Raw genomic sequence first — 26,153 nt, forward strand, 5'->3', positions numbered from 1 at the left:
TACAAAAGTTGATTTAAATTACAATTTCAAACTAAATATTCAAAAGAAATATAGATTGTTTTACAGCACAACCATAATTATAAATAAATACTTGTAATATCCGTGTGCACTAGAAGGTTCAGCTTACATGTAACAATGTTGTGAAATTATTAAATCTACATAGCTTAGTTCAACAGTTCAATCAGTTTTACTTATTCTCTATTCTCAATCATTTTAGATTTATTATTTTCTATTATGAATCACTATATTTGCGCTACAATAATAAGAAAAAAACAGTTGTACAAACTAAATCAATGAAACTGGTGTCTTGAAGAAAAATCAAATCAATATTTTCAGGTACTCGAGACCCTTTCATCACATTTGACGTCCATACACAAGCATTGAGAAGACGATCACTTTCTTTCAGACGTTGCGTTGGAGAACCTCGGATGAATAAACTGTGAAGGTCTTGATTTTCCTCCATTGCAGTGTATTATTTTTCCTCAGCTTTTTCAACCTTGGTGCACTGAACACTTGAGACAATGATCACGTGTACTCATAAAAATACTCTCTGCACACACTAAACACCGGTTTTAAAATGTAACTTTTTCATTTCTTGTTTCCATTGTTTGGGTCAGTGTCCTTAAACCATTTTGAGCTGTTTTTCTGCCCATTTGTGTTCAGTTTTGCTTTAGGTTGTGTTTCCTCTAGGTACTGCTGTACAGCCTTAATCACAGCGGTCTCCACTAGCCGTTTACTCAGACTGATCAGTTCCTCCTCATCAGGTTCATTCTGATTCTTTCTTCCTACACACCACAACAAACAAACAGATCAGGTAACACCTTCTCATAGAACATACCAAAAGTTTTACCATATTTAGTCAACAACTTACATTTATATAGGATTTTTTTAAAGTGGAAAAACATCCTCAGGTGCTTCATGAAAGCATAAAGGGCCTGTCCCACTTGGCGATTTTTTTGGCGACTGCCGGCATCATTGACTGACGTATATCAGGTCACTGTAAAATTTGCGGCGTGATGACGTATGACACGCGGTGTTTTTTCAAGTGGGACATTTATTTTTGCTTTTATTGCTTTTAATTTTAATTAAATTAAATAATGATTCATTTCTTACACTGCACTGTAATGCCCCTGTCCCACTTAGGAAACCTGAACGGAAACCTCTGGAGACTTTGCGCCCCACCCAAGGTTTCCGTGCGGTTCCCGGAGGTTGCAGGTGGTTGCCGGCGGTTGCAGGTAGTGGAAGCAGGTAGGGAGACTGAGAAAAACCTCCGGGAACTGCCCGGAAACCTTGGGTGGGGCACAAAGTCTCCAGAGGTTTCCGTTCATGTTTCCTAAGTGAGACAGGGACATAACTTTTATTCTTGTGTTTTATACTTGTCTTATTCTATTTTAGCTTGTTGTTATTTTCTATTCTTTTTAATTTCTTTTGATTGCTTTTTAATGCTTTGTGTAAAGCACTTTGAATTGCCTTGTTGCTGAAATGTGCTATATAAATAAACTTGATTGCTTGCTAGAGAATTCATTCCATTTGCCTGGAGCACTTTAAGCCTTAAGCCCCTGTCCCATTGTACGAGGTAATTCAAGGGTTCTCCCGAGTTATCCTGTTTCGAACTCGGAGAATGTTCTTAGCAGGATCTTAGGAATTTGTGGGTGTCTCGTAGCGGCTCGTACGAGTAAAAAGTAACAATTTTTTTCATCACAAGTATTTTTTTTACTTGTGGACATTTTTTGCAGAGATGAAAAAACATCACGAGTTTACCGGATGTCCCGAGTACCTACCGTTAGCATTACGAGCCGCTACGAGACATCCACGAACTCCTATGGACCCACTACGGACATTCTCCGAGTTCGGATCAGGGGAAAACACGGGAGAACTCTTGAATTACCTCGTACAGTGGGGACAGGGACTTTAGCTCCAGGTGGAAAAGATCAATGCATAAACTACTTCAATCTTCAAAATGTTTGGCAAATATTAATCAGTATACATTCAATTTGACCGACATTGAAAACATAGCCTTGAGGTTATTGAGATTATTACAGATTGAGATCAACAGCATGAGTTTACATCAAAACTATATTAAAAAGCTGGATCTTTTTATTTGGGTAAACATATGAATTATTATTCACACCCTGAAAAGAGAGGCTGACAGGAGGTAAACCACAATTTTTTCTGTGTTCATTGTAAATGTCGGTTATAACCCCAGAAAAGATTGCTGAATAGGCGATCTACATAGAAAAAAATTTCCCAAAAATATTTTTAAACAATGCAGTAAATGAAATATTCCCATGTAATTGTCCGGATGTAATTGTCAGGCAAACGCCTCCGTTGCCATGCGGTGAGAACGGAGAGGTTGAGAAGGAGTTTCTTCCCAGAGGCAATTCGGACTGTAAACGTCTATCTCACCAGGGACTAACTCTACAGAACGTTTTTCCTTCCATTATTTATTATGTAAAAGAATATGTGTGTTATGATTGTGTTTATAATTTGTTTGGTTGTATTGTTGTTTGTCTTTTGCACAAAAGTCCGCGAGCATTGCCACTTTCTTTTCACTGCACATCTCGTATGTGTATGTGACAAATAAACTTGACTTGACTTGACTTGAATATGGAAATATTCCCATGGAATCCAAAATAGGGTTTATTGTTGTAACTATAAACCCAAGAAGCCACTTGGTGCATATTTATACACACCAAATTATTCAAACACAGAACTAATATCTCTACTTTTTGGCTGCTTGTTCAACAGGGAAACAACACAAACGTCGACAGGGATCAAGTGTACAATTATACTACAACAATTTGTTCAAATTCTAAACCAGAGATGAAAACGATATTGCCACTGCCCAGAAAGGGACCAGAAAACCAAGTCGTTTTTATTTTAATTGACGTAATTCCAAAATTAAAAGCAAGATTAACAACGGATAAACATTTTACTAAAAGTCCTATAGTGGCTTCATGGAAACATAGAAAATAGGTGCAGGAGTAGGCTATTCGGCCCTTCGAGCCTGCACTGCCAATCAATATGATCATGGCTGATCATCCAACTCAGTATCCTGTACCTGCCTTCTCTCCATACCCCCTGATCCCTTTTAGCCACAAGGGCCACATCTAACTCCCTCTTAAATATAGCCAATGAACTGGCCTCAACCACCTTCTGTGGCAGAGAATTCCAGAGATTCACCACTCTCTGTGTGAAAAATGTTTTTCTCATCTCGGTCCTAAAAGATTTCCCCCTTATCCTTAAACTGTGACCGCTTCAGACTTCAGTCAACTTCAGACAAATAAGAACAATATTCATCACTGCAATGCAGTTTTGAACTTCACATTTCAATGTGGACTGGCTGATAGCTTACTACACTATTCAGTAAATGTCATGCTCATGCTTTAAATTAGATTCATACTTCACTGAAAGCTTATCACTCTTTACTAACCTTATAATTGACCAGTGCTTCCACACCTCAAAAAAAAATCCTTAAACAAAATCCCAAATTTTCTGGAATTTGATGGTATTTCCTGAATTTTTCAAAAATGCTTCCTGCGTGGTATTTGTTGTTGTTTTTCTTTCGCATGCACACGTTAACAACACAAAGAAAAACAAGGCAAAACAGATCTATGTAATTACACCGTATCTGCCTGCTTCTGTTACTCACATGTTCTCAATCCCCTCTGTTACTCAATCTGCTCTCAATCCCCTCTCATGTGTCTCAGTCTCTGCTCCCTCTCCCTCCCACTCTCCCGGGGCGGAAATCCTGGGGGGGGGATAGGGGGGACACGTCACCCCCTGCTTTGAGAGGTGGGGGACGATTCCCCCCCCCCCCCCCCACATGTTATGTTATCCGGACTTTATCAGGCGCTTTCGAAGGGCTGAATCGGCCGGTTCGTGGGGCCTTTCAGCGCCCAGAGCAGCTTAAAATCAAGCTGCTGCATCTAAGGCGATCGAGGCTTCCGATGTTAAAATACCCTGTGAACAGGCCGACTCAAGCCCCACGATTCGGGGCGGACGAAGCTGCTGTTGTTGGAGTTCGGAGTCGGTCACCAACCAGGTCAGCTCCCGATGTTACCGTCCACAGGGCCCACGGTCGAAGCCGTGCGTGTGTGTGTGTGTGCGGCCGCCAAGAAATTGTGTCCCCCGCATGTTTTGACAGCGATTTCCGTGCCAGCACTCTCCCACTCTCCCTCCCTTCCTCTCTCCCTCCCTCCCCCTCTCTCTCTCTCCCCCTCCCTCTCTCCCCCTCTCTCTCTTTCTCTCCCTTCCTCTTCCTCACCCTTCCTCCCCGTTTCCCTCCCTCCCTCTCCTCATCTCTCCCCCTCGCTCCTTCCCTCTCCTTCCCTCTCTCTCCCTCCCTCTCTCCCTCGCTCTACCCCTCTCTCACCTCCTCTTTCTCTCCTTCCCTCTCTCTCTCGCTCCCTCTCTATCTCCCCTTCCTCTACCTCCCTCCCTCTCTCTCCCTCTCTCTCTCCCTCATTCCCTCCCTCCCTCCTCTCTCCTTTCTCTCCTCTCTCTCCTCTCTCCCTCTCCCTCCCTCCCTCCACTCCCCCTCTCTCCCTCTCGCCCTCCCTCCCTCTCTCCCTCCCTCCCCCCTCCCCTCTCCGCCCTCCCTCTCCGCCCCTCCCTCGGCCCCTTGAGCCCACCCACCATTCTGTAAAATCAAGGCCAATCCTAATGTAACTGCAATCCCACCTTCCACTGGTAACCTTTCACCACTGGCTTATCCAGAACTTCCACTGCGAAAGAGAATTCGAAGGACTCATTGTTATACGAGAATTTTCCCCAAACAGTCTGTGACCCATAGCACTGTGGCCATAGCGTTATGTTTAAAGCCCATAGCACTGCAACCAATTGCGCTATATTTAGAACCCATAGCGCTGCAGCCAACTGCTTTTTGTTTAAATTCCCATGCGTTAAACTAACAGCGCTCTGTTTAAATCTTTGAGCGCCAAACCAACAGTGCTCTGTGTACTACCTTTACACCCCTTCGCAGACCGGAAGCGGAAATTTCCCGAAATTATTAAATTTCCCTAAAATTACCCGAAGACAAACAGAATTTCCCGAATTTCGGGTAATTTCCTTCAAAGTGGAAACACTGTAATTGACAGTAAATACATCTCTGGAATAATAAATAACATGGTCAAAAAATATTTCAATGCAGAACTTTAGAAGGAAAATATATTTCAAAGTTGTGTAAAGGTAGCTTTGTTTTCAATGAGATCTACATAGTAAGAATTGTTTAACCTGAATGTTACATAGATTATTGTGTATCCAATAATAATTTTAGGTCAAGATATTAAAAAGCAGCTCAAATGCGGTCATAAATTAAAAAGACAAAGATCTGATACCTCATATCATTATCTGAGATTAGATTTTTTTTTCATAAACCACATTATCAGTAGCAGTCTGCTTCTGTGGTATATCAGTTGATATCAAATGGTGTTACGGTGTTTCTCCATCAAATTGGATTTTGTTTGTGATTTTTGATTGAAAAAGAAATTAATTGGTATAATTCAAATTGTGTAGGAAGGAACTGCAGATGCTGGTTTACACCAAAGATAAGACACAAAAGGGCGTGGTAACTCAGCGGGACAGGCAGCATCTCTGGGTAGTAGGAATGGGTGACGTTTCGGGTTAAGACCCTTCTTCAGATTTCAGATAAATTTGACTGTGTGTGACAAATACAAACCGATTTGTGCTGGGCTAGAGAGAAGTTGTAAAATATATAGCAGAGATAGAATCGTGAAATTATAAAGAGATTTGAGAAATGAAGAGTTAGTGGATTGAAAGCTAAGTGATTTTTGTAAAGTTGGCGGTATGGTAAAAAAAAAATTGTTGCAAATTACCTAGGTGTTGCAAATTTGAAGGATAGACAGGGTTTACAGATTTGACTGCTGCAGGGAACAAATCAGTGGCGAGGAATCAGCACTGAAAGGGAAGATTGAGAGTGTCAGAATGCATGCATTAACTACAGTCATGGATGCATTCAGTGGACCATTTTAGAAAGAGCAGTAGGGGAAGGCCACAGAATGAAGGAAAACAATTAATTTTTCTAAGCTAGACACAAAATGCTGGAGTAACTCAGGAAAAGGAATGGGTGACATTTTGGGTCGAGACCCCTCTTCAGACCCGAAACGTCACCCATTTCTTCTGCCTGATGACCCACTGAGTTACTCCAGCATTTTGTGTCTATCTTCGGTGTAAACCTGCATTTGCAGTTCCTTTCTATACAATTATTTTTTCTCGCAGTGCTCCGATTAAGGGCTGCAGTTTTAATAGCATACTATCCCAGAAGTAACTAAACAACCAGGCCAACATGATCCAAGGCCCCCTTTAACATGGTCCAGAATTTATTGACACAGGTTGAACATACGCTGAATAATCCAACCACATTTTTGTTTGGAAGTGGAAAGAAATAATAGAAATTGCATTAATTGCAACGTGTAAAAAGAGTTGAGATACAGGTGCACAACCTTTTATCCGAAGTTCCAAACAACGAAAAGCTCCGAATAGCGGACATTTTTTCGGTCCTTGAAGAAAGGTCCTTGAAGACGTTCACCGAGGGCGGCCCGCAGAGGTGACAGCGGAACCTCCGGTCGGTCCTCGAAGAAAGGGGAACTAAATCCCCATTCATAAAAGAGAAGGTGAGGGTATATTGCGCGGGAGGGTTAATAATTGACAATATGCTGCTGCCTGCCCGCTGAGTTAAAAAGTTCCCACGGTAGACTCACGATACACAGTGTATCGTGAGTCTTGCTTGGGAACTTTTTAACTCAGCGGGCAGGCAGCAGCAGATTGTCGCACCCTTCAGTTTCACCCCACCTACACCCCTCTGCTTCCCGGCCATGTGTGACCCCTTCCCTCCCCTCTCCAGCTCCCCGCCTATTGCACCGGCAGGGGGGCTTTGCACTGTCTTCACGTCGGAGTTGCCAGCAGGTCAGTGCCAGTCATCGGAGACGTCAGGCCAACGGGACACCGACCTCCAGGCCCACTGCAAGCACAGAGATCCCAGAGACCCACAGCCAGCAGCAGCAGCCCAGCCCCGTTCCAACTCCAGAGGAACACGCTCCCCATAGGGGCAGAAGCTGATGGTGTGCAAGGTACGTCTTGGTCTTGGGGTTGCAGATGAGGGGGCGCAGCTCGGGCTGTGACGTCTCCGGCCACCCCCCTGTACAGGAGCTGAGACTGGGAACTGTGGGGTTGTTTGCAGTTGCAGAGGGAGGGGGCAAGGGCGGTACAGTTCCCAGTCTCAGCTCCATTCCAGGGGGGTGGCCGGAGACGTCAGGACCAACGGGACACCGACTGCAAGCACGGAGATCCCAGAGACTCACAGCCAGCAGCAACTCTAGCCCAGCCCCGCTCCAACTCCAGAGGAACCCGGGTTGCGGATGAAGGGGCGCAGCTCGGGCTGTGGGCGAACTGCCACTTGTCGCCGTAGCGGCCCATCGGGTAGCGGATTCCTCTGGAGTTGGAGGGACAGGGAGACACAGCGGCTTTTGAGAATGGTGGGCAATCACTTCCAAAGTTCTGCCCACACAGTCAGTACACCTCTCCTACACTTGTCTCCCGCACTAAGATCATCTCGCAGAGAATGATCCCAGCCTAACCCTCCCTATTCTCACCTATTCTGCAAGAAAAAACTACATTGAAGACTCAGCCTCACGATCGAGTAACTGCCGGGATCGAGGCGCAAACTCGTAACCTTGCGGATATGAGCCGAGCACTCTACCACTGCGTCAGCCATTAAAATCTACGCTAAAAATCTTCCATTCCGAAAGCCGAAAAATTCTGAATTACGAAAAGTGTCTGGTCCCAAGGCTTTCGGATAAAAGGTTGTGCACCTGTACCGTATTATAATTTTGCTGCATGTCATTGTGGTATATATCATGTTTTGATTGATGTTTAGTTTGTGACTTTATTTGAAGTATAAATAATATGTGAATGCTTCATTGAGCATAATTCCGACTGGTAACTACGCACTTCGTCCATGCACATTATCACACGCGTCATGCAAGCCGTCTTAAATGACCACCTAAACTGTCATTTGGCAACCTAAAAAGCTGCCTAGGTTGCCCGGCTGTCAACAGAGAAAAAAAGTTAAGTGAGAGCCCTGACATATGTATCCAAACTGATACCAACACATCTCCATCCAAACTCTATACTTCAACTACTCATTGTGGCTGTGAGATCCACATTTTCAGCACTGTTTGGATAAAACACAATTCTCTTGAATTCCCATTAGGATTTCTTGCTGGCCATCAGATATCTGCCACCTCTAGTTACGGTCTTTCTCATTCTCCTTGCATCCACTGCAACACATTTTATGATATATGAATTCATTCCTGTGCATTGTTTTCTCAAGAGAAAAAGCGCTCAATCCTTTCCTGGAAATGCAAATAATTACTGAAGACGAAATCTTGCATAAAACATAAAGTGCTGGAGAAAGAGGGAAGGATTTTATTTTAGATTGAAGAATTCAATGGTCATACCTTTGGGTTCTACACTACCCAGGTAGAATATGAGGTGCTGTTCCTCCAATTTGTGTGTGACCTCACACTGGCAAGAACTACATTGATGCACCAGGGAATAGGGAAGGTTGTTCTATTTCAAGGAATTTTAAATTGAAATATACAGGTTTTACTGCAACTGTACAAGATACCAGGGAGACTACATCTAGCTTTCCTTTATTTAAGAAAGGGTGTTATTTCACTGGAGGTGATTCAGAGAAGGTTCACTTGGAAAATCTCGAGTAAAAAGTTGTTCTCAGAGGAAAGGTGAGACAGTTTGGGATATTGCTCACTGGGGTTTAGTAAAATGAGAAGCAATCATATTAAAACATTTATGATTCTTAGAGGGTTAGTCAGAATAATTGCTCAGAAGATGTTTCCACTCATGAGAGAGTCCAGAACCAGAGGCATGGTTTCAGAATAAAGAGACACCATTTCTGACTGATATGAAGAAGAATTTCTTCTCTGCAGGCTGTGGGGGCTTTGTAACTCCTGCCACAATGAACTGTGGGGGGAGAATCTTGGGTATACTTACTTGTGAGCTAAATAGATCTCCAATCAGTGAAGGAACCAAGGGCTATAGGGAAAGGGCAGGAAAGCAGTCTTGAGGGAGCCATGACCCTAATCAATGATGCAAGTGGTAAAGGGGCTGAATGGCCTACTGTTTGTATGGTCTATGGTGATAAAGTCAAATCATGTAAAAGGTACTCTTTGTATTGAAAGTACTTCCATCATTGTGGTGTTACTCTGAGGAGATGCATAGCAGCATTCAGGTCACTCCAAGGATTTTTCATAAGCAATGATGTATGATGATAGCAGTCGTTGCATTCAGTCTTTAAATCACATAATTTAAGATTGGATAAATAATCAGATAACTTGTGTTTGCTACTTAGTTTGAACATTAAACATCTGGGGGAACATCCTTCTTCATACAATGCCATTAAACACCTTGCATTAGTGGCCTTACATTAATGTCTCATCCAAACGCAGTATCTTTGACAGCCCTCATTCAGTAAACACTCTACGGACTAATATATTTACAGGTTTACATGGGAATAAAACAAGGGGAGGTTTGGACTGGAAGAGGACTGTTTAGAGGCAGCATGGACTCAATGGGCCAGATGGCCTCCTTCAGTGTTGTTGATGATTATGTGATCACATAAAGACCCACGAGCAAGGATGTGTCATAATAGTGGAGGAGTGTCATAATGGAACAGACTACAGGCAGAAGGATTAGTCGGTGAACAACAATATTTAAATTGCATCTTTATGGTATGGCAATATCCAAGCTACCTCACAGGAGTGCTATCAAGTGAAGTGTGACCCTGAATCGTCTTTTAGAACAGGTGTACGAAAGATGGGACAATGAGGTAGGTTTTAAGAAGTGTGGTGAAACAGATAGGTTTGGAGGGAGAATTTAAAGCTTTGTGCCCAGGCAATATGTGTTGGTGAGATAAAGAAGGATAGTGAGTAGTAGTTAACTGTAGGGTGATTAGGGGACCATTAGGTTTTGCTGAATTTAACAGCAAGATGTGGCTGATCATTTGGGATTTTCTTTTCCTGGATATCGTCCACTCGATTGACAAGGCATTCTGTTGTTGGATTGTAACCTTTAACAGGGTGAGATGTGAATGGGAAGGGGGGTGAGGCTGAGGGACATCATGGGTCTGAAGAGGACAATGAGGAGTGAGGAGTTAGGGATAGGGTAAGGTCAGTGGAAACATCAGACCACTCACTGGAGATGTCAATGGATGTGCCTGGAGACGTTGGGGAAGAAAGAGGATGACAAGGGTTCAGAGAGCATGAAAAGGGAGGTGAAAATTGGAGGATGAAGCGAAAATGACAATAGAGAAAATGGCAGACTGGCAAGGACATGTTGGCGATGGAGCAGACAGTGAAGCCGGGTTGTATGTCACTCAATTGTTGGGTTTTTCCCACTTGGATGTGTATGCTCCTCAGACTGTTGAAAATTGAGCGTGCAGCGTGGAAAAAAACAGGCCCTTCTTGTCCATGCTGATCAAGAAGGGCCTGTTTTTGCCTGCATTTGACCCATATCCCTGTAAACACTTTCTGTACATAAAGCTGTCCAAATGCCTTCAAATTTGTATCCGCTTCTATAGATAGCTACCTCTGGCAGCTCATTTCAGACCAAATGAAAATGTTGCTGAGGTCTTTCTTAAATCTCTCCTCGCTCACCTAAGACCACACCCTCTAGTTTTAGAATCTTCTACCCTGGGAAAAAGACTATGAGTGTTCACTTTATCCATGACCCTCTTTATTATGTACACATCAGTAAGGTCTCATTCAGTCTCCTACATTCCAAAAAAGTCCTGCAATTATCCATCCTCTCCTTATACGTCAAGCCCACAAGTCCAGATAACATCTGAGTGAATCTTTTCAGCTTTTTCTAAGTTAATGACATCCTTCCAAGCTGACCAGAACTGCACGCTGTGTTCTGACGTCATGTACAGCTGCATCATGACGTCCCAACCTTTGTAATGAGTATCTTTCCCATTGAAGGAAATGGTTCCAAACACCTCCATCCTGTCCACCTGGCTCGCCACCTTCAGGGAACCATGCACCTGTACTCCCAGATTACTCCGTTCAACAACACTTTCCAGGACTCAACCACTTACTGTGCAGGTCGTGCCCTGGTTTGACATACAAAGGTGCAACAAATATTCAACTTCAACAAAGTACAAATATTCCATTTGCCATTGCTTGACCAACCTTCCCAACTGATCAAGATCCTGTTGTAAACTTAAGATATCTTTCCTCACTGTCCACTATACTACCAATTTTGGATTCATCTGTAAATTTACTGACAATGCAAAAACTACATTGCCATCCTAAACATTAATGTAGATTTAAAAAGGTGTTCCCAGCATCAACTCCTGCGCCATTCCATAGGTGTTTAAGAAGGAAATGCTGATGCTTGAAAACCAAAGGTAAAGTGCTGGAGAAACTCAGCGGGTGCAGCAGCATCAATGGAGCGAAGGAAATAGGCAAAGTTTCGGGCCGAAACCCATCTTCAGACCTTTCATTCCACTTAGAGAAACAACCCTTCACAACTACCTTTTGACTCCTTCCTCCAAGCCATTTTGGAATCCAGTTGACTAGCTCATTTTGAATTCCATGTGACCTAGATTTCCAGTCTAGCCTACCACGAGGGATCTTGTCAAAGACTATGCTGAAGCTCACATAGAAAAATTCCCCTGCCTGATAGATTTTGTCTATTCTGCCTGATAGATTCTGTCCCACAGAATCCCTCCACCTATTTTCTCACCACTGATGTCAGGATCACCAGCCTGTAGTTCTCTGGCCTATCTCTGCTGCCTTTCTTAAATACGGTACAACATTAGCCACGATCCAAGTTTCCACAACTTCACCTATGACAAAGGATGATCTAAATAACTCAGCGCCAGAGACCCGAGTTCAATCTAGACTGTGGGTGCTCTCTGTACGGTGTTTGTACGCTCTCCCTTTGACCGCTTGGGTTTGCCCTGGTGCTCCAGTTTCCTCCCACATTCCCTAGACGGACAGGTTTGTAGTCTAATTGGCTTCTGTAAATTGTCCCTAGTGTTTATAGGATAATGTTAGTGCATGAGGATCACCGGTCGATGCGGACTCAGTGGACTGAGGGGTCTGTTTCTGAGCTGTGTCTATAAACTAAACTCTAAAGATATAACATTCAGCACCTCCTGAAAGATAAACCGACCGTCCCCAAGGCATTGCCATTAACTTTCCCAAGTTGCTTAGTCTTTGTGTCTTTCTCCACAGTAAAAACTGAGGAGAAATATTAATTCAGTAGGACCTTGCCCAGTTCCTACTGCTCCACTCATAGATGACCACTTGGCTTTCTGAGGGGCCCTATTCTCTCTCCAGTCACACTTTCTTCTATTATGTAGTTTTAAAATCTCATTGCATTCTTCTTAATCTCACCTGCCATAGTTCTCCCATGCCCCCTTTATGGACTCATGAGTTCCTTCTTAAATATGCTCCTCAATCCCCTGTACTCATCCAGTACACTTGATCCCAGCTGCATAAATCTGACCCATGCTTCCTTTTTCTTGACCAGAGCCTCAATTTCTCTCATCAACTAGGGTTCCTTACTTCAACCTGCCTTACAATTCACTCTTATAAATTAAATAAATATAAACTTTGGTAATGCACGCTTATATAAACATCCCACTTTCCAGACATCCCATTGTCCACAATCAACCTATTCCAATGGGGGTCAAGGAAAGAGCCCTGTTTCCACCAATCTTTCCACCACCTCACACAAGAAGCGCAAGACAGACAGACACCATTGTGCAGATACCGAGAAATGCGTTCAGCTCTGGCTGAACGACTTCAGATATTGTATGTGGACTCGATAAGTAGAAGAAACTATTCCAATCAACTTTTCCAAATTCTTTAATTTTAAATCACCAAAAATATTCACTGCAACAGGGCTTGAAATTAGCAGTTGCCCGGCTGCCAATGGCAACCCAGTCCCGCCGGACAACCTAAAAGCCATGCCATTTTGCCCGGCTTGGCAAGCACCTGGGCCACCTACCATTTAATTCTGAGCGGGCCCCCTCTCTATCTTTCTCTCTCTCTCTCTCTCTCTCTCTCCGTCTCCGCCCAATATCCGTGCACATGTCTCGTGTCTTGCCCGCTCCTCGTCCGCTGGCACGGCTGGCCGCCTTACACATGCGCACAACCACGGCCAGCACCAAAGATCCTATAGCGAGGATCTTTGGGCCAGCGCATCATCAGCCCTGCACATGCGCACTGCCACTGCAACTGGTCGGCGTTGGCCACTTTCTCCCTCCCTTTGCATGGTGGGAGATCTGGCTGCCATTGCTGCCCACTCGCCGTGACCGCTGAAAACCAACGCAGAATCACTCGCTGGAGCTGGAGTAACTCCCTGGAGTAACTCTTGCTGCTTGGTTTCCTGGCCCTCCAAAAATATTCGAAATGGAATTTAAACATAATTTAAACACCACCACCACCAAACTCTGAAAAATAACAGCCTATTGCATTTTATCTGTTTATTTATTGTGTATATATATACGGTCTATGGTATATAGACACACTGAACTTTTATCTCCTGTTCTGTATTATGTTTACATATTCTGTGGCGCTGCAGCAAGCAAAAATTTCATTGTCCTATCTGGGACACATGACAATAAAAGTCTCTTGACTCTTGACTTGGACTTAAAACAAAAAAGGGTTCTTGAGGAAAAAAAGAGCTACCTTTAATTTAGTTGCAAGGTACACAAAAATGCTGGAGAAACTCAGCGGGTGCAGCAGCATCTATGGAGCGAAGGAAATAGACAACGTTTTGGGCCAAAACCCTTCTTCAGACTGATGGGGGGTGGGGGGGAGAAGGAAGGAAAAAGGGAGGAGGAGGAGCCCGAGGGCGGGGGGATGGGAGGAGACAGCTCGAGGGTTAAGGAAGGGGAGGAGACAGCAAGGGCTAGCAAAACTGGGAGAATTCAACGTTCATGCCATCCGGACGCAAGCAACCCAGGCGGAATATGAGGTGCTGTTCCTCCAATTTCTGGTGTTGCTCACTCTGGCAATGGAGGAGACCCAGGACAGAGAGGTCAGATTGGGAATGGGAGGGGGAGTTGAAGTGCTGAGCCACCGGGTGTTCAGGTAGGTTATTGCGGACTGAGCGGAGGTGTTCGGCGAAACGATCGCCCAACCTCCGCTTAGTCTCCCCGATGTAAATCAGCTGACATCTAGAGCAGATGAATTTAGTTGCATCTGGTTGGGTACCTATAGTAGGGTGAAGACTATTCCATGCTTTAATTGTGCGTCGGAACTCCATGGAGCAGCCAGCATCTCTGGATAGAAGAAATTTGGTGATGTTTCGGGTAGTGACCCTTCTTTAGATTTCCTCTGGTTTTAGTGTTTTAGTTTAATTTAGATGCAGCGTGGAAACTACCTAAACTGCCCATTTGGCAACTTAAAAAGCTGCCTAGGTTGCCCGGCTGGCAACAGGGAAGAAAAGTTAAGCGAGAGCTCTGTAAGAGCAGGAAGAAGTGAACTTTCTGTAGTATCTCACTGTACAAATGGCCTCCTCACAGTCATATATATTCTAGTGGAAATCTGCAAACATGAATCATAGACTGGCAGATGAGAATGAGACAATATAAAACATAGCAGGACCATCCGTTCACTTTACCATTAAATCCCATTCAAATTTTCATTTCTTCTATCCATACCTTTATTCTACACCTATACCCAGATGCACAACATCTGCTTAACAGTGGTTATTCCTTACTTCCCAATCGAATGTTGCTGTGAATATCTACTTCTGAATGTCCTATTGCTCATTGTTAACAAAACTACAATTGCTATTTTTTTGGTTTCTGCTAGAAAATCTGTGCATTTAGATTGTCAATCTTGCTGACTCTCTGAAAAGGTTAAAGCCAGTAGACCACAAGCGGCTGTTATGCTCAGCTGAAATTATAACTCTGTAAATGTCGATGCTGGTACTTATTTATGTGTTTATGTACTGATTTCATCTCCACTAACTGCTGATCCATGCCTCCTCTCCTCAGCAGTAAATTCCACGTGCAGCATCTGATTAATACTTGTTGCGTACACTACTGTTCCAGCATTAACCACAATGCCTATTTTTCTGGAACTTATACATTTGGCTTGTTACCATCCAACTGCTAATAGGCCATAAAAGTTTAACTTTCCTTTTATATTTTCTGTTATTACTCAGTTACATCTCAATTCTGTTCTCTCCCTTATAAAATACTTAAGACATGCTTTACTATGGGAAGGCTATTTGAATGTCCTTTGAGGAAGGGATACAGAGCACAAGTATTTGCCAAAGCAGTCGCCCAGTCTATGCTTGGTCTTGTTGATGTGAGGGAAACCACATTGGGAGCAGCAAATGCAGTGGACGACATTAGAAGAAGGGTCCTCCATTTCTTACTGATACACGTTTGACTAATTTTCATTCCTTTGTCACATAGTTCACAGATCTGCCAATGAACCACATATCTACCTATCACTGGCCAAGCTTTGTCTCCCACCCTATCTCTCTTTTCTAGCTTTCTCCCTCTTACTTCAATCCATCTGAAGTGGTCCTAACCTGTAATGTCACCTGCCATTCACTCCAATATGCTGCCTGATCTATTGAGTTCCCCCAGCATTTTGTTTGTTGCTATTTGCAGTATTCCTCTGATTTAATCAGAAATTCATCACAGATTCCCTTTCCTGATTATTATAGCTATTCTAATACAACTCCAGATCATTACATAGTCTTCCAATTGGTACCATTCAGGCATGGCTCAAATATGTAATACCTCTTGGTTTTAGCGTTTCACACCCCTGTTCATTTGAAAGGGTTCACCAACTTTCACTAAAATTGTAAGCTGAGGTCAGTGGTTTGCTTTGTTTATACTTTATTTTCATCAGTATTAATAATTAAATAGAGCTCTTAAAGATAGCAGAGTCGGGGGATATGGCGAGCAGGCTTTATTAGCTGTTTTAAAAAGTCTCATCACTGGAGCTATTCAATGACAATGGAAGATCACATCTTACACTGTGGGCAGTTAGAGCTGTGTAAAATACAGAATGAAGGCAGTAAATTGTAGGACAAGGGGAGTTTGGTGGTAAGGAAGGGATGTCAATGGCAAGACAGAGGGTCGTGGATCAAAAGGTTGGTTGATGGCGAGGAGTGGGAGGGTAGCTGTCAACCCAGAAAACTGATAGAGCATTTGGTATAAGGGTTAGCATCCAAACCTGTGGTGCGGGGAGCGAGTGGATGGGGTTTAAGTTCCGGAAGTGTCATTCAATAGCAGTTCTCCTTGATCCTTTATGTATTGGCATACCAGAGGCAGAAGGGCATCGAAGAAAAATAGGACATTTGTGCAACTTGCAGTTGGTCCCCAATTTTCCTTTATACTGAAATTTAACTACTTTGTGCACAAACACATGACTCTGCGATCCAATTTCTAACTGAATATTTTTAAAGATACTTCATGTTTGTTTTTATTTAAAGGGGAGAAGAATATGAATTAGGGAATCAATTACATTTCATGTTATAACCTAAAATGTGCGGTCTTAGTAGGTATGTTACAAAACCTACCTGAATCGTCATTGGGAATCTGCCCTCAGCCATGGCCGCGATTTTGGCGCTGTTTGGAGGGGGCGGGTTTAAAACGCGATTTTTACTAGGCTGTACTAATCGCACATGTTCAGCCTAGTAAATCATTAACGAAAAATCGCTGCAAGACCCGGTCGCAAAAGGTATTATTAGTTTTATAGGCCTCGATAATATAGTTCTAATAGTTTTAAAATTACTGTCTCATTCCGCAACCTCTCGCAGCCCCAGGGTTTTATAAAGCAAACAATTAAAGGTATGTACCTTATTTTTACATTAAATGGGGCATATATATAACCCTGTATATCAAGTTATCTATAGCGAGTAGTTCATTTTGGGCTTTTTATATCCCGCAGTATTTTTCTCGGCATTTGAGGGCACTAATCCAGCGCTATGTCAACGTTCTAAACCAGCGCGTTCCACATGAACCCACTAGAAAGCCGATTTAAATGGGCATTTATTTACAGCAATTGAACACTAAATTCCTTCCATTTGGCCTATAAATTAATGTAAATTAGATATAAAAATCATGTTATATTGTGAATTATTTGTGAATAATCTTTGGACACAGGCTATTTAAAAATGTTAATCTTTCCTTAAGAAATTGGCTTTTGACTATCCAAGATCACAGCTTTTTTGTAATGTCCATTGAAAATCAATAGGGAACAAGATGCTAATTTCCGAGTATGAAAATGGTCATAACTTTTTTAATACTTGAGATATGAAAGTGAATTTGGTGTCAAATTAAACTTATTGTTATGCTTTATCTGATGGGATAAATTGCAGACTTGATTTTTTAAATCTCAAAATTTTGTAACATTGCTAGTCTTAGAAGACACGAGTTGAAGGCTACTTACAGTATTAATCTACTGAATATAATGGCTTTTTTGTGTCAAAAGTATTTTACAATTTCAATGCTTGTACAGCACTGTTTATTTATAGAAAGGAATGTTTTAATAAGAGTGCATATAAAATAAAACTATCATGAAGTAATTCTTAGGCGTAGTCAAGGAGACACGATCTGCTATGCTTAAGGGCCTGTCCCACTTCCCCGAGTTAGTCACGAATTCTCCCGAGTTTTCAAACTCGCAGAATGCTCGTAATGAGTCCGTAGGAGGCCGTGGATATATTGTAGCGGCTCGTTATGCCAGCCGTAGGTACTCGGGGCATCAGGTAAGTCGGGACGTTTTTTCCAGCCTGATGAAAAATGTCCACGAGTAAAAAATAGCCCCGAGTACCTACGGCTGGCATAACGTGCCGCTACAATATATCCACGGCCTCCTACAGTCTCGTTATGAACCTCGGTGTCATGGTACACCAGTCATTAAAAGTAGGCATGCAGGTGCAGCAGGCAGTGAAGAAAGCAAATGGTATGTTAGCATTGATAGCAAAAGGATTTGTGTATAAGAGCAGGGAGGTTCTACCGCAGTTGTACAGGGTCTTGGTGAGACCACACCTAGAGTATTGCATACAGTTTTGGTCTCCTAATCTGAGGAAAGACATTCTTGCCATAGAGGGAGTACAGAGACGGTTCACCAGACTGATTCCTGGGATGTCAGGACTTTCATATGAAGAAAGACTGGATAGACTCGGTTTGTACTCGCTAGAATTTAGAAGATTGAGGGGGGAATCTTTTAGAAACTTACAAAATTCTTAAGTGGTTGGACAGACTAGATGCAGGAAGATTGTTCCCGATGTTGGGGAAGTCCAGAACAAGGGGTCACAGTTTAAGGATAAGGGGGAAGTCTTTTAGGACCGAGATGAGAAAAAACATTTTTCACACAGAGAGTGGTGAATCTGTGGAATTCTCTGCCACAGAAGGTAGTTGAGGCCAGTTCATTGGCTATAGTTAAGAGGGAGTTAGATGTGGTCCTTGTAGCTAATGGGATCAGGGGGTATGGAGAGAAGGCAAGTACGGGATACTGAGTTGGATGATCAGCCATGATCATATTGAATGGCGGTGCAGGCTCGAATGGCCGAATGACCTACTCCTGCACCTAATTTCTATGTTTCTATGTGAATAACTCGGGAAAGTGGGCCCTTTATAAAGAAAGGTAATATATACACTTTACACAACCAATAATCCATGCTGGTTTACATTGAAATCAGGTAACTTCTGTAATCACTAAATGGAAGATGTATGACTAAAAATCAAACATATGCCAAAATCAGTATTTTCCCAGAAGATTGTAAAGCTAGTTAGAACTAATCAATTTATGTAGCAACTCCATATTGAAAGGGATAATATGTTGTAAAAATAGAGTTGATATTATTGTTTGATGCTGGATGGCAGTGTGAACTGCGAAAGAGGATGCTAGGAGGTTGCATGTTGGTCTTCATAACAAGAGGATTGGAATATAGGAGTAAAGAGGTCCTTCTGCAGTTGTACAGGGCCCTGGTGAGACCACATCTGGAGTAGTGTGTACAGTTTTGGTCTTCTAATTTGAGGAAGAACATCCTTGCTATTGAGCAGTGCAGCATAGGTTCACGTGGTTAATCCCCAGGATGGCGGGACTGTCATATGAGGAAAGATTGGAAAGACTGGGCTTGTATTCACTAGAATTTAGAAAGATGAGAGAGTATCTCATAGAAACGTATAAAATTGTAAAAGGAATGGACAAGCTAGATGCAGGAAAAAAATTCCCAATGATGGAGCAATCCAGAACCAGGGCCCACAGTCTAAGAATAAAGGGGAGGCCATTTAAAACTGAGATGAGAAAAAACTTTTTCATCCAGAGAGTTGTGAATTTGTGGAATTCTCTGCCTCAGTAGAGGCCAATTCACTGGATTAATTTAAAAGAGAGTTAGATAGAGCTCTAGGGGCTAACGGAATCAAGGTATATGGGGAGAAGGCAGGCACGGGTTACTGATTGTGGATGATCAGCCATGATCACAATGAATGGCAGTGCTGGCTCGAAGGGCCAAACAGCCCCCTCCTGCACCTATTTTCTATGTTTCTATGTTTAATAAGTAGGAAATTGTAAAAGTGAGCAGACATTGATAGATCTCATAATTATCTAAAAAAGTAACAACTCAATGTTTTGTACAATTTTAAATCCCAATGAATTGCATTAGTATCTTCAGAGTAGATTCTAGTATTCTTTGCAATTGATGAGACATAATAAGTATAAGATTGAGAACAATAGTTTTGTAGATTTCCGATGCCAGTTTGCAAACAGTTTGGTACCTCAAATTTTGGGAGAATTTTTAAAAATCTATTTCAAATAACTGCACACCTTTTACATTGAATATTTGTCAAATTTCTTCATGCAAATTAATATTGAAATAATGGGACAAACACAGGAACCATTCTGCACTTAGTATCGCTGAAACACTCAATAAGATAAATGAACAGGATTGTTTTGGTGACGTTGGTTGCAGAGAAACGTTGCTCAGGACAACCGTAAAGCTCCTTGCCATTCTTGGAACAGCACAATAAAATAGTTTACAATGCACTGAGACTTTTAAACAAGTACACTGCACCGTTGTTACAAGGGACCAGATGGGAGCGGGGGGGGGGGGGGGGGGGGGGGGGGGGGGGGGGGGGGGGGGGGGGGGGGGGGGGGGGGGGGGGGGGGGGGGGGGGGGGGGGGGGGGGGGGGGGGGGGGGGGGGGGGGGGGGGGGGGGGGGGGTTGGAATGGTGTCCGTTATTACCGATTGTCCGTTATAACCAAGTAAGGTATTATTATTGTATGTAGTTGAAGCAAAGAACTGCAGATGATGGGTAATATACAAAGCAACACAAACTGCTGGAGTAACAGCAGGCCGCAACTCAGGAGAACATTGATAGGTGACGTTGGGATCCTTCTTCAGTCTGATTCAGTCTGCAGAGTTACTCAAAACTGTGTGTATTTTCACCTGAAAACTAGGCGCCGATGCTGCTGGTCTGTACTAGCGAGCCCTTCTGCACATAGCTGTTGTAGCGACTCACACTATAGCCCCTGGGGACACCATTTTCTTCAGGCCGCTGTTAAACACAAGACGTGTGGGAGCTCCCTCCCCTCCCACCAGCTGCCGCTTGCAAGGTGGAGCATATCGGAGACTCTGGAGGCGGCGCAGGAGGGGAGGGGGGGTAGAGAAGCCGAGTGGACAGAGCGACGGGAGATGATGGAGGTGACAGCGGTTGAGTGGACAAAGCGAAGGAAGAAATGGTAACTGGTGAGAGGAAGGGAGCCCCATGTGATGGCCGAGTGCGTCCTGTCGGCGCCTAAAGAAAGTGGTGCCGGCCAGGGAATACAACGTGAACCGCAACAACAGTCGCTTCAAGTGCACGATGCAGTGTGAAGAAGGGCTCGCTGGTAAACCTTGCGAGTCGGGGCAGGGGGCCTTGGAAGCTAGGACTCAAAACAGCTGAGGTGCGGGCCGGGGATCCGTCCACTATAACCAAAATGTGCTATAAAGAGATCGATACAAGTTCCGGTTGATGAATTTCACGTAATTATGATCAATTGGGCTTTTTGTGCGTGTGTTATTTCCTGAAATGCATTTTACAATCCATTAATTTGGACACAAAACTGGCACCAAATGTTGCATATTCATAGGAAAAGCTTCGAAGAGCTTCCTGGAGTTATAGTTATACAGCTAGCTGTACAGCGTGGAAACAGCCCCCTCGACCCATCTTGTCTATGCTGCCCATTGGCATACTGAGCTGTCCCATTTGCCTGCATTTGGCCCATATATCTCTAACCCTTCCTATCCATATATCTGTCTAAATGGCTTTTGAAAGTCGTAATTGTATCTGTTTTGATAGCAGCTCAATCCAGATATGGACTACCCACCAAGTGAAAAGGTTGCCCTTGATGTCCCTCTTCTGTCTTAATAAATAAAATAAAACTAAAATGCAATTTGTATCCCCTTGTTCATCATGATGAATAAGCAATAAAGTTTTATCTTTCTAAACCTAAGAGGCATTCATGAGAAAAGTCTCCAGATGAAAACTATAGCCAAATTCAATGCATGAATCAAAGCTTCACTCAGTTGCCCCTGACACTGGAATCTGGGTTACTCAATTTCTGCTGATACTATGTTTGATCAACTACTTGGCATAAACCAGCAGTTGAAACTATTGCAATGAAGTGAGAAATATATTGCTGTTCATGGCATCTGCTTCAGTTTATGCTTTATTTTTTTTACTGTGGATATTGTCACTTCCCAAGGTTTGTGTGACCACCATGAGTGAAAAATGTTCAAAACAAAGTCATACTGTTTCCCCTGCAGCCAAAGAGGCTGAGAGATGACCTGTTCAAGTTTATAACATTATGAGAGGCATAGATTTATGAAAGAGTCACAGTCTTTTCCCAGGGGATAAATTGATGTCTAGGGCATACATTTATGATGTGTGTGTGTGTGTTTGGGGGAGGGGGGGGGCTGGAAGGTTTAAAGGGGATATTTTCCACAAAGCGGGTGGTGGGGGTGTAGAACCAGCTGCTGCAGGAGGTGGTAAAGGTAGATATAAATACAACAGTTAGAAGACATTAGGACAAGTAAATAGGAAAGGTTCTGAGGAATCTAAATAAAAAGAAAACTAGTTGATCAAGGATATGCAGGGAATAGAGGGATAAAGATCATGTGGAGTCAGAGGGAAATAGTTTACCTCAGCATAATTTACGTCGCCAACATCGTGGGCCGAATGGCTAGTTCCTGTGCTGTACTGTTCTACGTTTTATCCAACGGTAACTTTAAAAAAACTTGAAGAGCACTTTCAAGTCAATGTTCAACAAAATATGTACAGTTTAGTATTATTTGAGGTTGGGGAAAAGGGGTTTCTTTGTTGGTTTTTACCTTCATCACGTATAGAAACACTGATACAAATCCATCTTACAAGCTACTGGTTGTCTTAATGCCTCAAATTCAATGTCCATATTTGGTGCCGATCCATATCCATATTTGTTTTATGTGATAAATCATTCCAGAACATGAAAGGCTTTTTCTTGATATTTGACATGTATTTTCTAGGTGGCATATTCTAATTCTTGTGCAGTGGCACAAGAAATTGCCTGTCACGTGCATTGTGATGTATGAAGAAACTGAGCATGTGGGCTGTTAAGAGTTATTGCAATATTTTGGTATTTAAAAAAAAATATCTTACAATGAAAGGACAACAATTCACTGCGTTTGTTAGCTCCACTCAGGAACTTGCCTCCTCCTAATTTTCACCACCACCATTACATCCTGAACATCTGTCTGCTTTTCCAGACATGGAATACCTGAACAAAATTATCATCCCAAGATATATTGCTTTTCTTTATCAAAACGTAGCATCTGGCATCCTTACTTCCCATGCTGTTATGAAATAGTATTGATATTCTTTTTTCATAAAAAAATGTACTGCAGGTTTTCACTTCAGAACTAAAAATAACTCTCTCTCTCTCTCTCTCTCTCTCGCTCTCTACAAATGAAATGCACCAATGCTTCAATGCAGCATCAATTTTCCTCTTCTGTTCACTAAATACGGAACAGCAGTATCCGAGCTGGACACTGGTATTTAATGATAGAAGTGGACAACAAGTGCAGTGCAGCATGTTCTGAAGAATACGTTGTCTTCTATCCCCTCATCTGTACATATTTTAACAATAATGTACAGAGGGACATAAAAGCCAGAGCATTCACAGGATTCACAACTGAAATTGTCCCTCTGCTCTATACATTCACTCAATCAGAGAAGAAAATGATACAATGAAAAACTGCATCTGAAACATCACCTACCAGTCTTGTCTTTACAGAATCGAAAACAGCACAGCTGGCCCATGGCACCCTGTAGTTTACACGTTGTTTCCTCACCAGTCCAAGCCACTGAATAGAGATCTGCACAGCTTTGGAGAAAAGCTTTTCTCTACTTTCACAGGGGGGGAACTCAAGGCAGTGGCTTGCAAAGAGCTCCACCACCCTGTCAAGCTTACTCATGTAATTGTTTTAAGATTGACGGCAAACCAGCCATCCTCCTTCTCTCTCTGCCCCCATCTCTCTCTCACTTGCTCTCTGTCTCTCTCCCTAGTCCCACCCTCATGCCAAATATGGTCTCCTTATTAATGATGCAATCTCTCAGTAATTAATTCAAAACTGTGGCATACAGCAAGTAAACACATAGTAAGTTTCTCTTTAACACAATAAAAACAAATCCATTTTGTTGCTGGGATTGAAATATTTGAAATGTAATTATTGAAAGCAAGAATTAACTCTCCACTTGCCAACAAGTCTTCACATTAGAGTTCTTCAAAATAACAAGAATGCAGATACATCTGATGCATGATAGGTAACTGAGGTAATTGTGTATTTCTTTCTTCAGTTGTTATCACTTTATCAGTCTGTCCTTGAAGATGGCAGTTCCCATGTTCTGGAGCTTGGGAATGCTCTTTTACGGATTGAGCAAGATAAAGAGTAATGAGATATCACAATGTGTATTTACATCCATTGTTTGACGTGGGTATCTGCAGTGTTTTCCACCAGGTACCGCTGCACCAGGGTTAGGTGCCTAACTTTACTTACCCTGGTGATACCAGATGGGCTTGCATTCAGGACCACGTCGAATGCTGAGCCCAGAAGCAAAGCAAAGCCACATAAAGTGCACTGGAAGAGAGTTAAAGGCCTTCTGGCTGCTGTTATTTTTTACATCAATATCTCCTCTCACTTGCTAGTCATACAATTTGCCAACCAGCACAGTGCTAAATTCTTGTTTAAAAAGTTGCCTTAATCCTCCCCTCTTACCCTCCTGAAAAATATCACCTACCAGACTTGTCTCCACACAGGTGAGGTGGACTGATATGCTCGGTCTTGAGCACTAGAACTGTACGTAAAGATTTGATAACAACAAAGCTGTCATTTTGGTACTCTGCACCAACATTCCTTTGCTGACATTTCTTCCATACTTCCAACTCCGGCATGTTGTAAAGACCCAGGAAAGCATTTGGTCATATCAGAAAGGTTGTACTTTGGCTGAGGGTATGTGCAATATAGTATAAAATTAATAGTGGATTACATCATTAATAAGGAGACCATATTTGGCAGAGAGGTTGGAAAGGGGATGGCAGAAATATGGAGAGCAAGAGAGAAGGAGGGTGGATAACTTTGCTTGAAGAATTGTAAAAATCATAACTGGATTAAACACATACTAGTGTTAAATGGAGCAAAACACAAAGTGCTGGAGGAACTCAGCAGGTCAGGCCACATCTACAAAGGAAATTGCCGCAGATTTCCTCCACAGGCAAGATGCTGTTTCAGGTCGGGACCTTCAGATTGATTGTAGAAGGTGTGGACAGCTTGAAAAGAGGTAGGGGTGGAAAAAGTAATAGGAGGACACAGGTAAGTGGGGAGTTAAATGGCAGATGGGTGGAGCAAGTGACAAAGATTAGAGGTGGAAAGGGGACATAAAGAGTCAGATACAGAGAAGATGTACAGCCATGATCATATTGAGTCAAAGGGCCGAATGGCCTACTCCTGGTGGATGACGGGGAGGGAAAAGAGGAAGGATAAAGGGAAATGAGAGATGGTGATGGGAAATGAGAGTACGAAGGAGGGAACAGGAACAGGAACTGGGTGGGAGAAATGGGTGCACAGGGAAGGGAGAGGGAGGGGGTATTATTTGAAATTGGAGAATTTAATGTTCATACCATTGTATTATGTATCTTGCTTCCCAGTTATGTTCAAATCATTTTTTCAAGGGTTTTTCATTGGTCCACTGTCTTCAAGGTTGCTCCACATTTAGAATCATAGAATCACAGTACAGAAACTGGCCCTTCGTCCAACTTACCCATGCAGACCAAGATGTCCCATCTATACAAGTCCCACCTGGGCACATTTAGCCCATATTCCTCTAACGCTTCCTATCTATGCACCGTTTAAAATACCCTTTACATGTTGTTATCGTATCTGCCTCAACTACCTCCTCTGGCAACTCGTTTCATGTACCCACCATCCTCTGTGTGAAAAGGTTGTCCCTCGGGTTACTATTAAATCTTTTCCTTCTCACCTTAAACCAATGTCCTTTATTTAGTTCTTGATTCCCCTACTCTCGCTAAAAGACTGTGCGCATTCACCATATCTATTCCCCTCATGATCTTATACACCTCTGTAAGATGACCTCCTCATCCTCCTGCGTCCCAGCCTGTCCAACCTCTCCCCATAGCTTAGTCCCTCAAGTCCTGGCAACATACTCGGACATTTTCTCTGCACACTTTCCAGCTTAACAACCTCCTTCCTATAGCAGGGTGACCAAAACTGAACACAATACTCCAAATGTGGCTTTGCCAATATCTCATACAACTGTAACGGAACATCCCAACTTCTACACTCAACACCTTTGTGGATGAAGGCCAAATGTACCGAAAGCCTTCTTGACCGCCGTATCCACCTGCGATGCCACTTTCAAGGAACTAACGTATATGCACTCATCGATCAGTCTGCTCTACAACACACCGCCATTCACTGTGAAGGTATGACTTCCCAAATGCAACATCTCGCATTCATCCCCATTTCAGGCCCCAAATAACTCGGACATCTACTTCATGTTTTCCAAAAGCAATAATGTGCCTCAGATGTATAA

General features: G+C 42.8%; 2 protein-coding genes across 3 annotated transcripts in view; both read right to left on the reverse strand.

Moving 5' to 3' along the window:
* Nucleotides 1-24,568, reverse strand: akap7 (A kinase (PRKA) anchor protein 7). 2 transcript variants are annotated; one of them, XM_055635613.1, is made up of 2 exons: nucleotides 24,342-24,568; nucleotides 1-785 (listed from the first exon to the last, which is right to left on the reverse strand). In XM_055635613.1, the coding sequence occupies exons 1-2, from the start codon at nucleotides 24,493-24,495 to the stop codon at nucleotides 589-591; spliced, it is 351 nt and encodes a 116-aa protein (XP_055491588.1). In that variant the 5' UTR covers nucleotides 24,496-24,568; the 3' UTR covers nucleotides 1-588. The 2 variants fall into 2 exon arrangements, with proteins under 2 accessions (XP_055491588.1, XP_055491589.1); XM_055635614.1 differs by lacking the exon at nucleotides 24,342-24,568 and adding an exon at nucleotides 23,321-23,563.
* Nucleotides 1-26,153, reverse strand: part of LOC129697658 (uncharacterized) — a 141,216-nt gene that overhangs the window by 2,325 nt on the left and 112,738 nt on the right. The window lies entirely within an intron of this gene.

The sequence above is a fragment of the Leucoraja erinacea genome, chromosome 5, assembly GCF_028641065.1.
Source record: "Leucoraja erinacea ecotype New England chromosome 5, Leri_hhj_1, whole genome shotgun sequence".
In the NCBI taxonomy this organism is placed as follows: domain Eukaryota; kingdom Metazoa; phylum Chordata; class Chondrichthyes; order Rajiformes; family Rajidae; genus Leucoraja; species Leucoraja erinaceus.

Coding starts and splice junctions, on each gene's coding strand:
- akap7 (XM_055635613.1), bottom strand. CDS start 24,495: ATGCCGGAGTTGGAAGTATGGAAGAAATGTCAGCAAAGGAATGTTGGT. Junction 786..24,341: donor CCTGTGTGGAGACAAGTCTG/GTAGGTGATATT, acceptor TGTGGTGTGTAG/GAAGAAAGAATCAGAATGAA.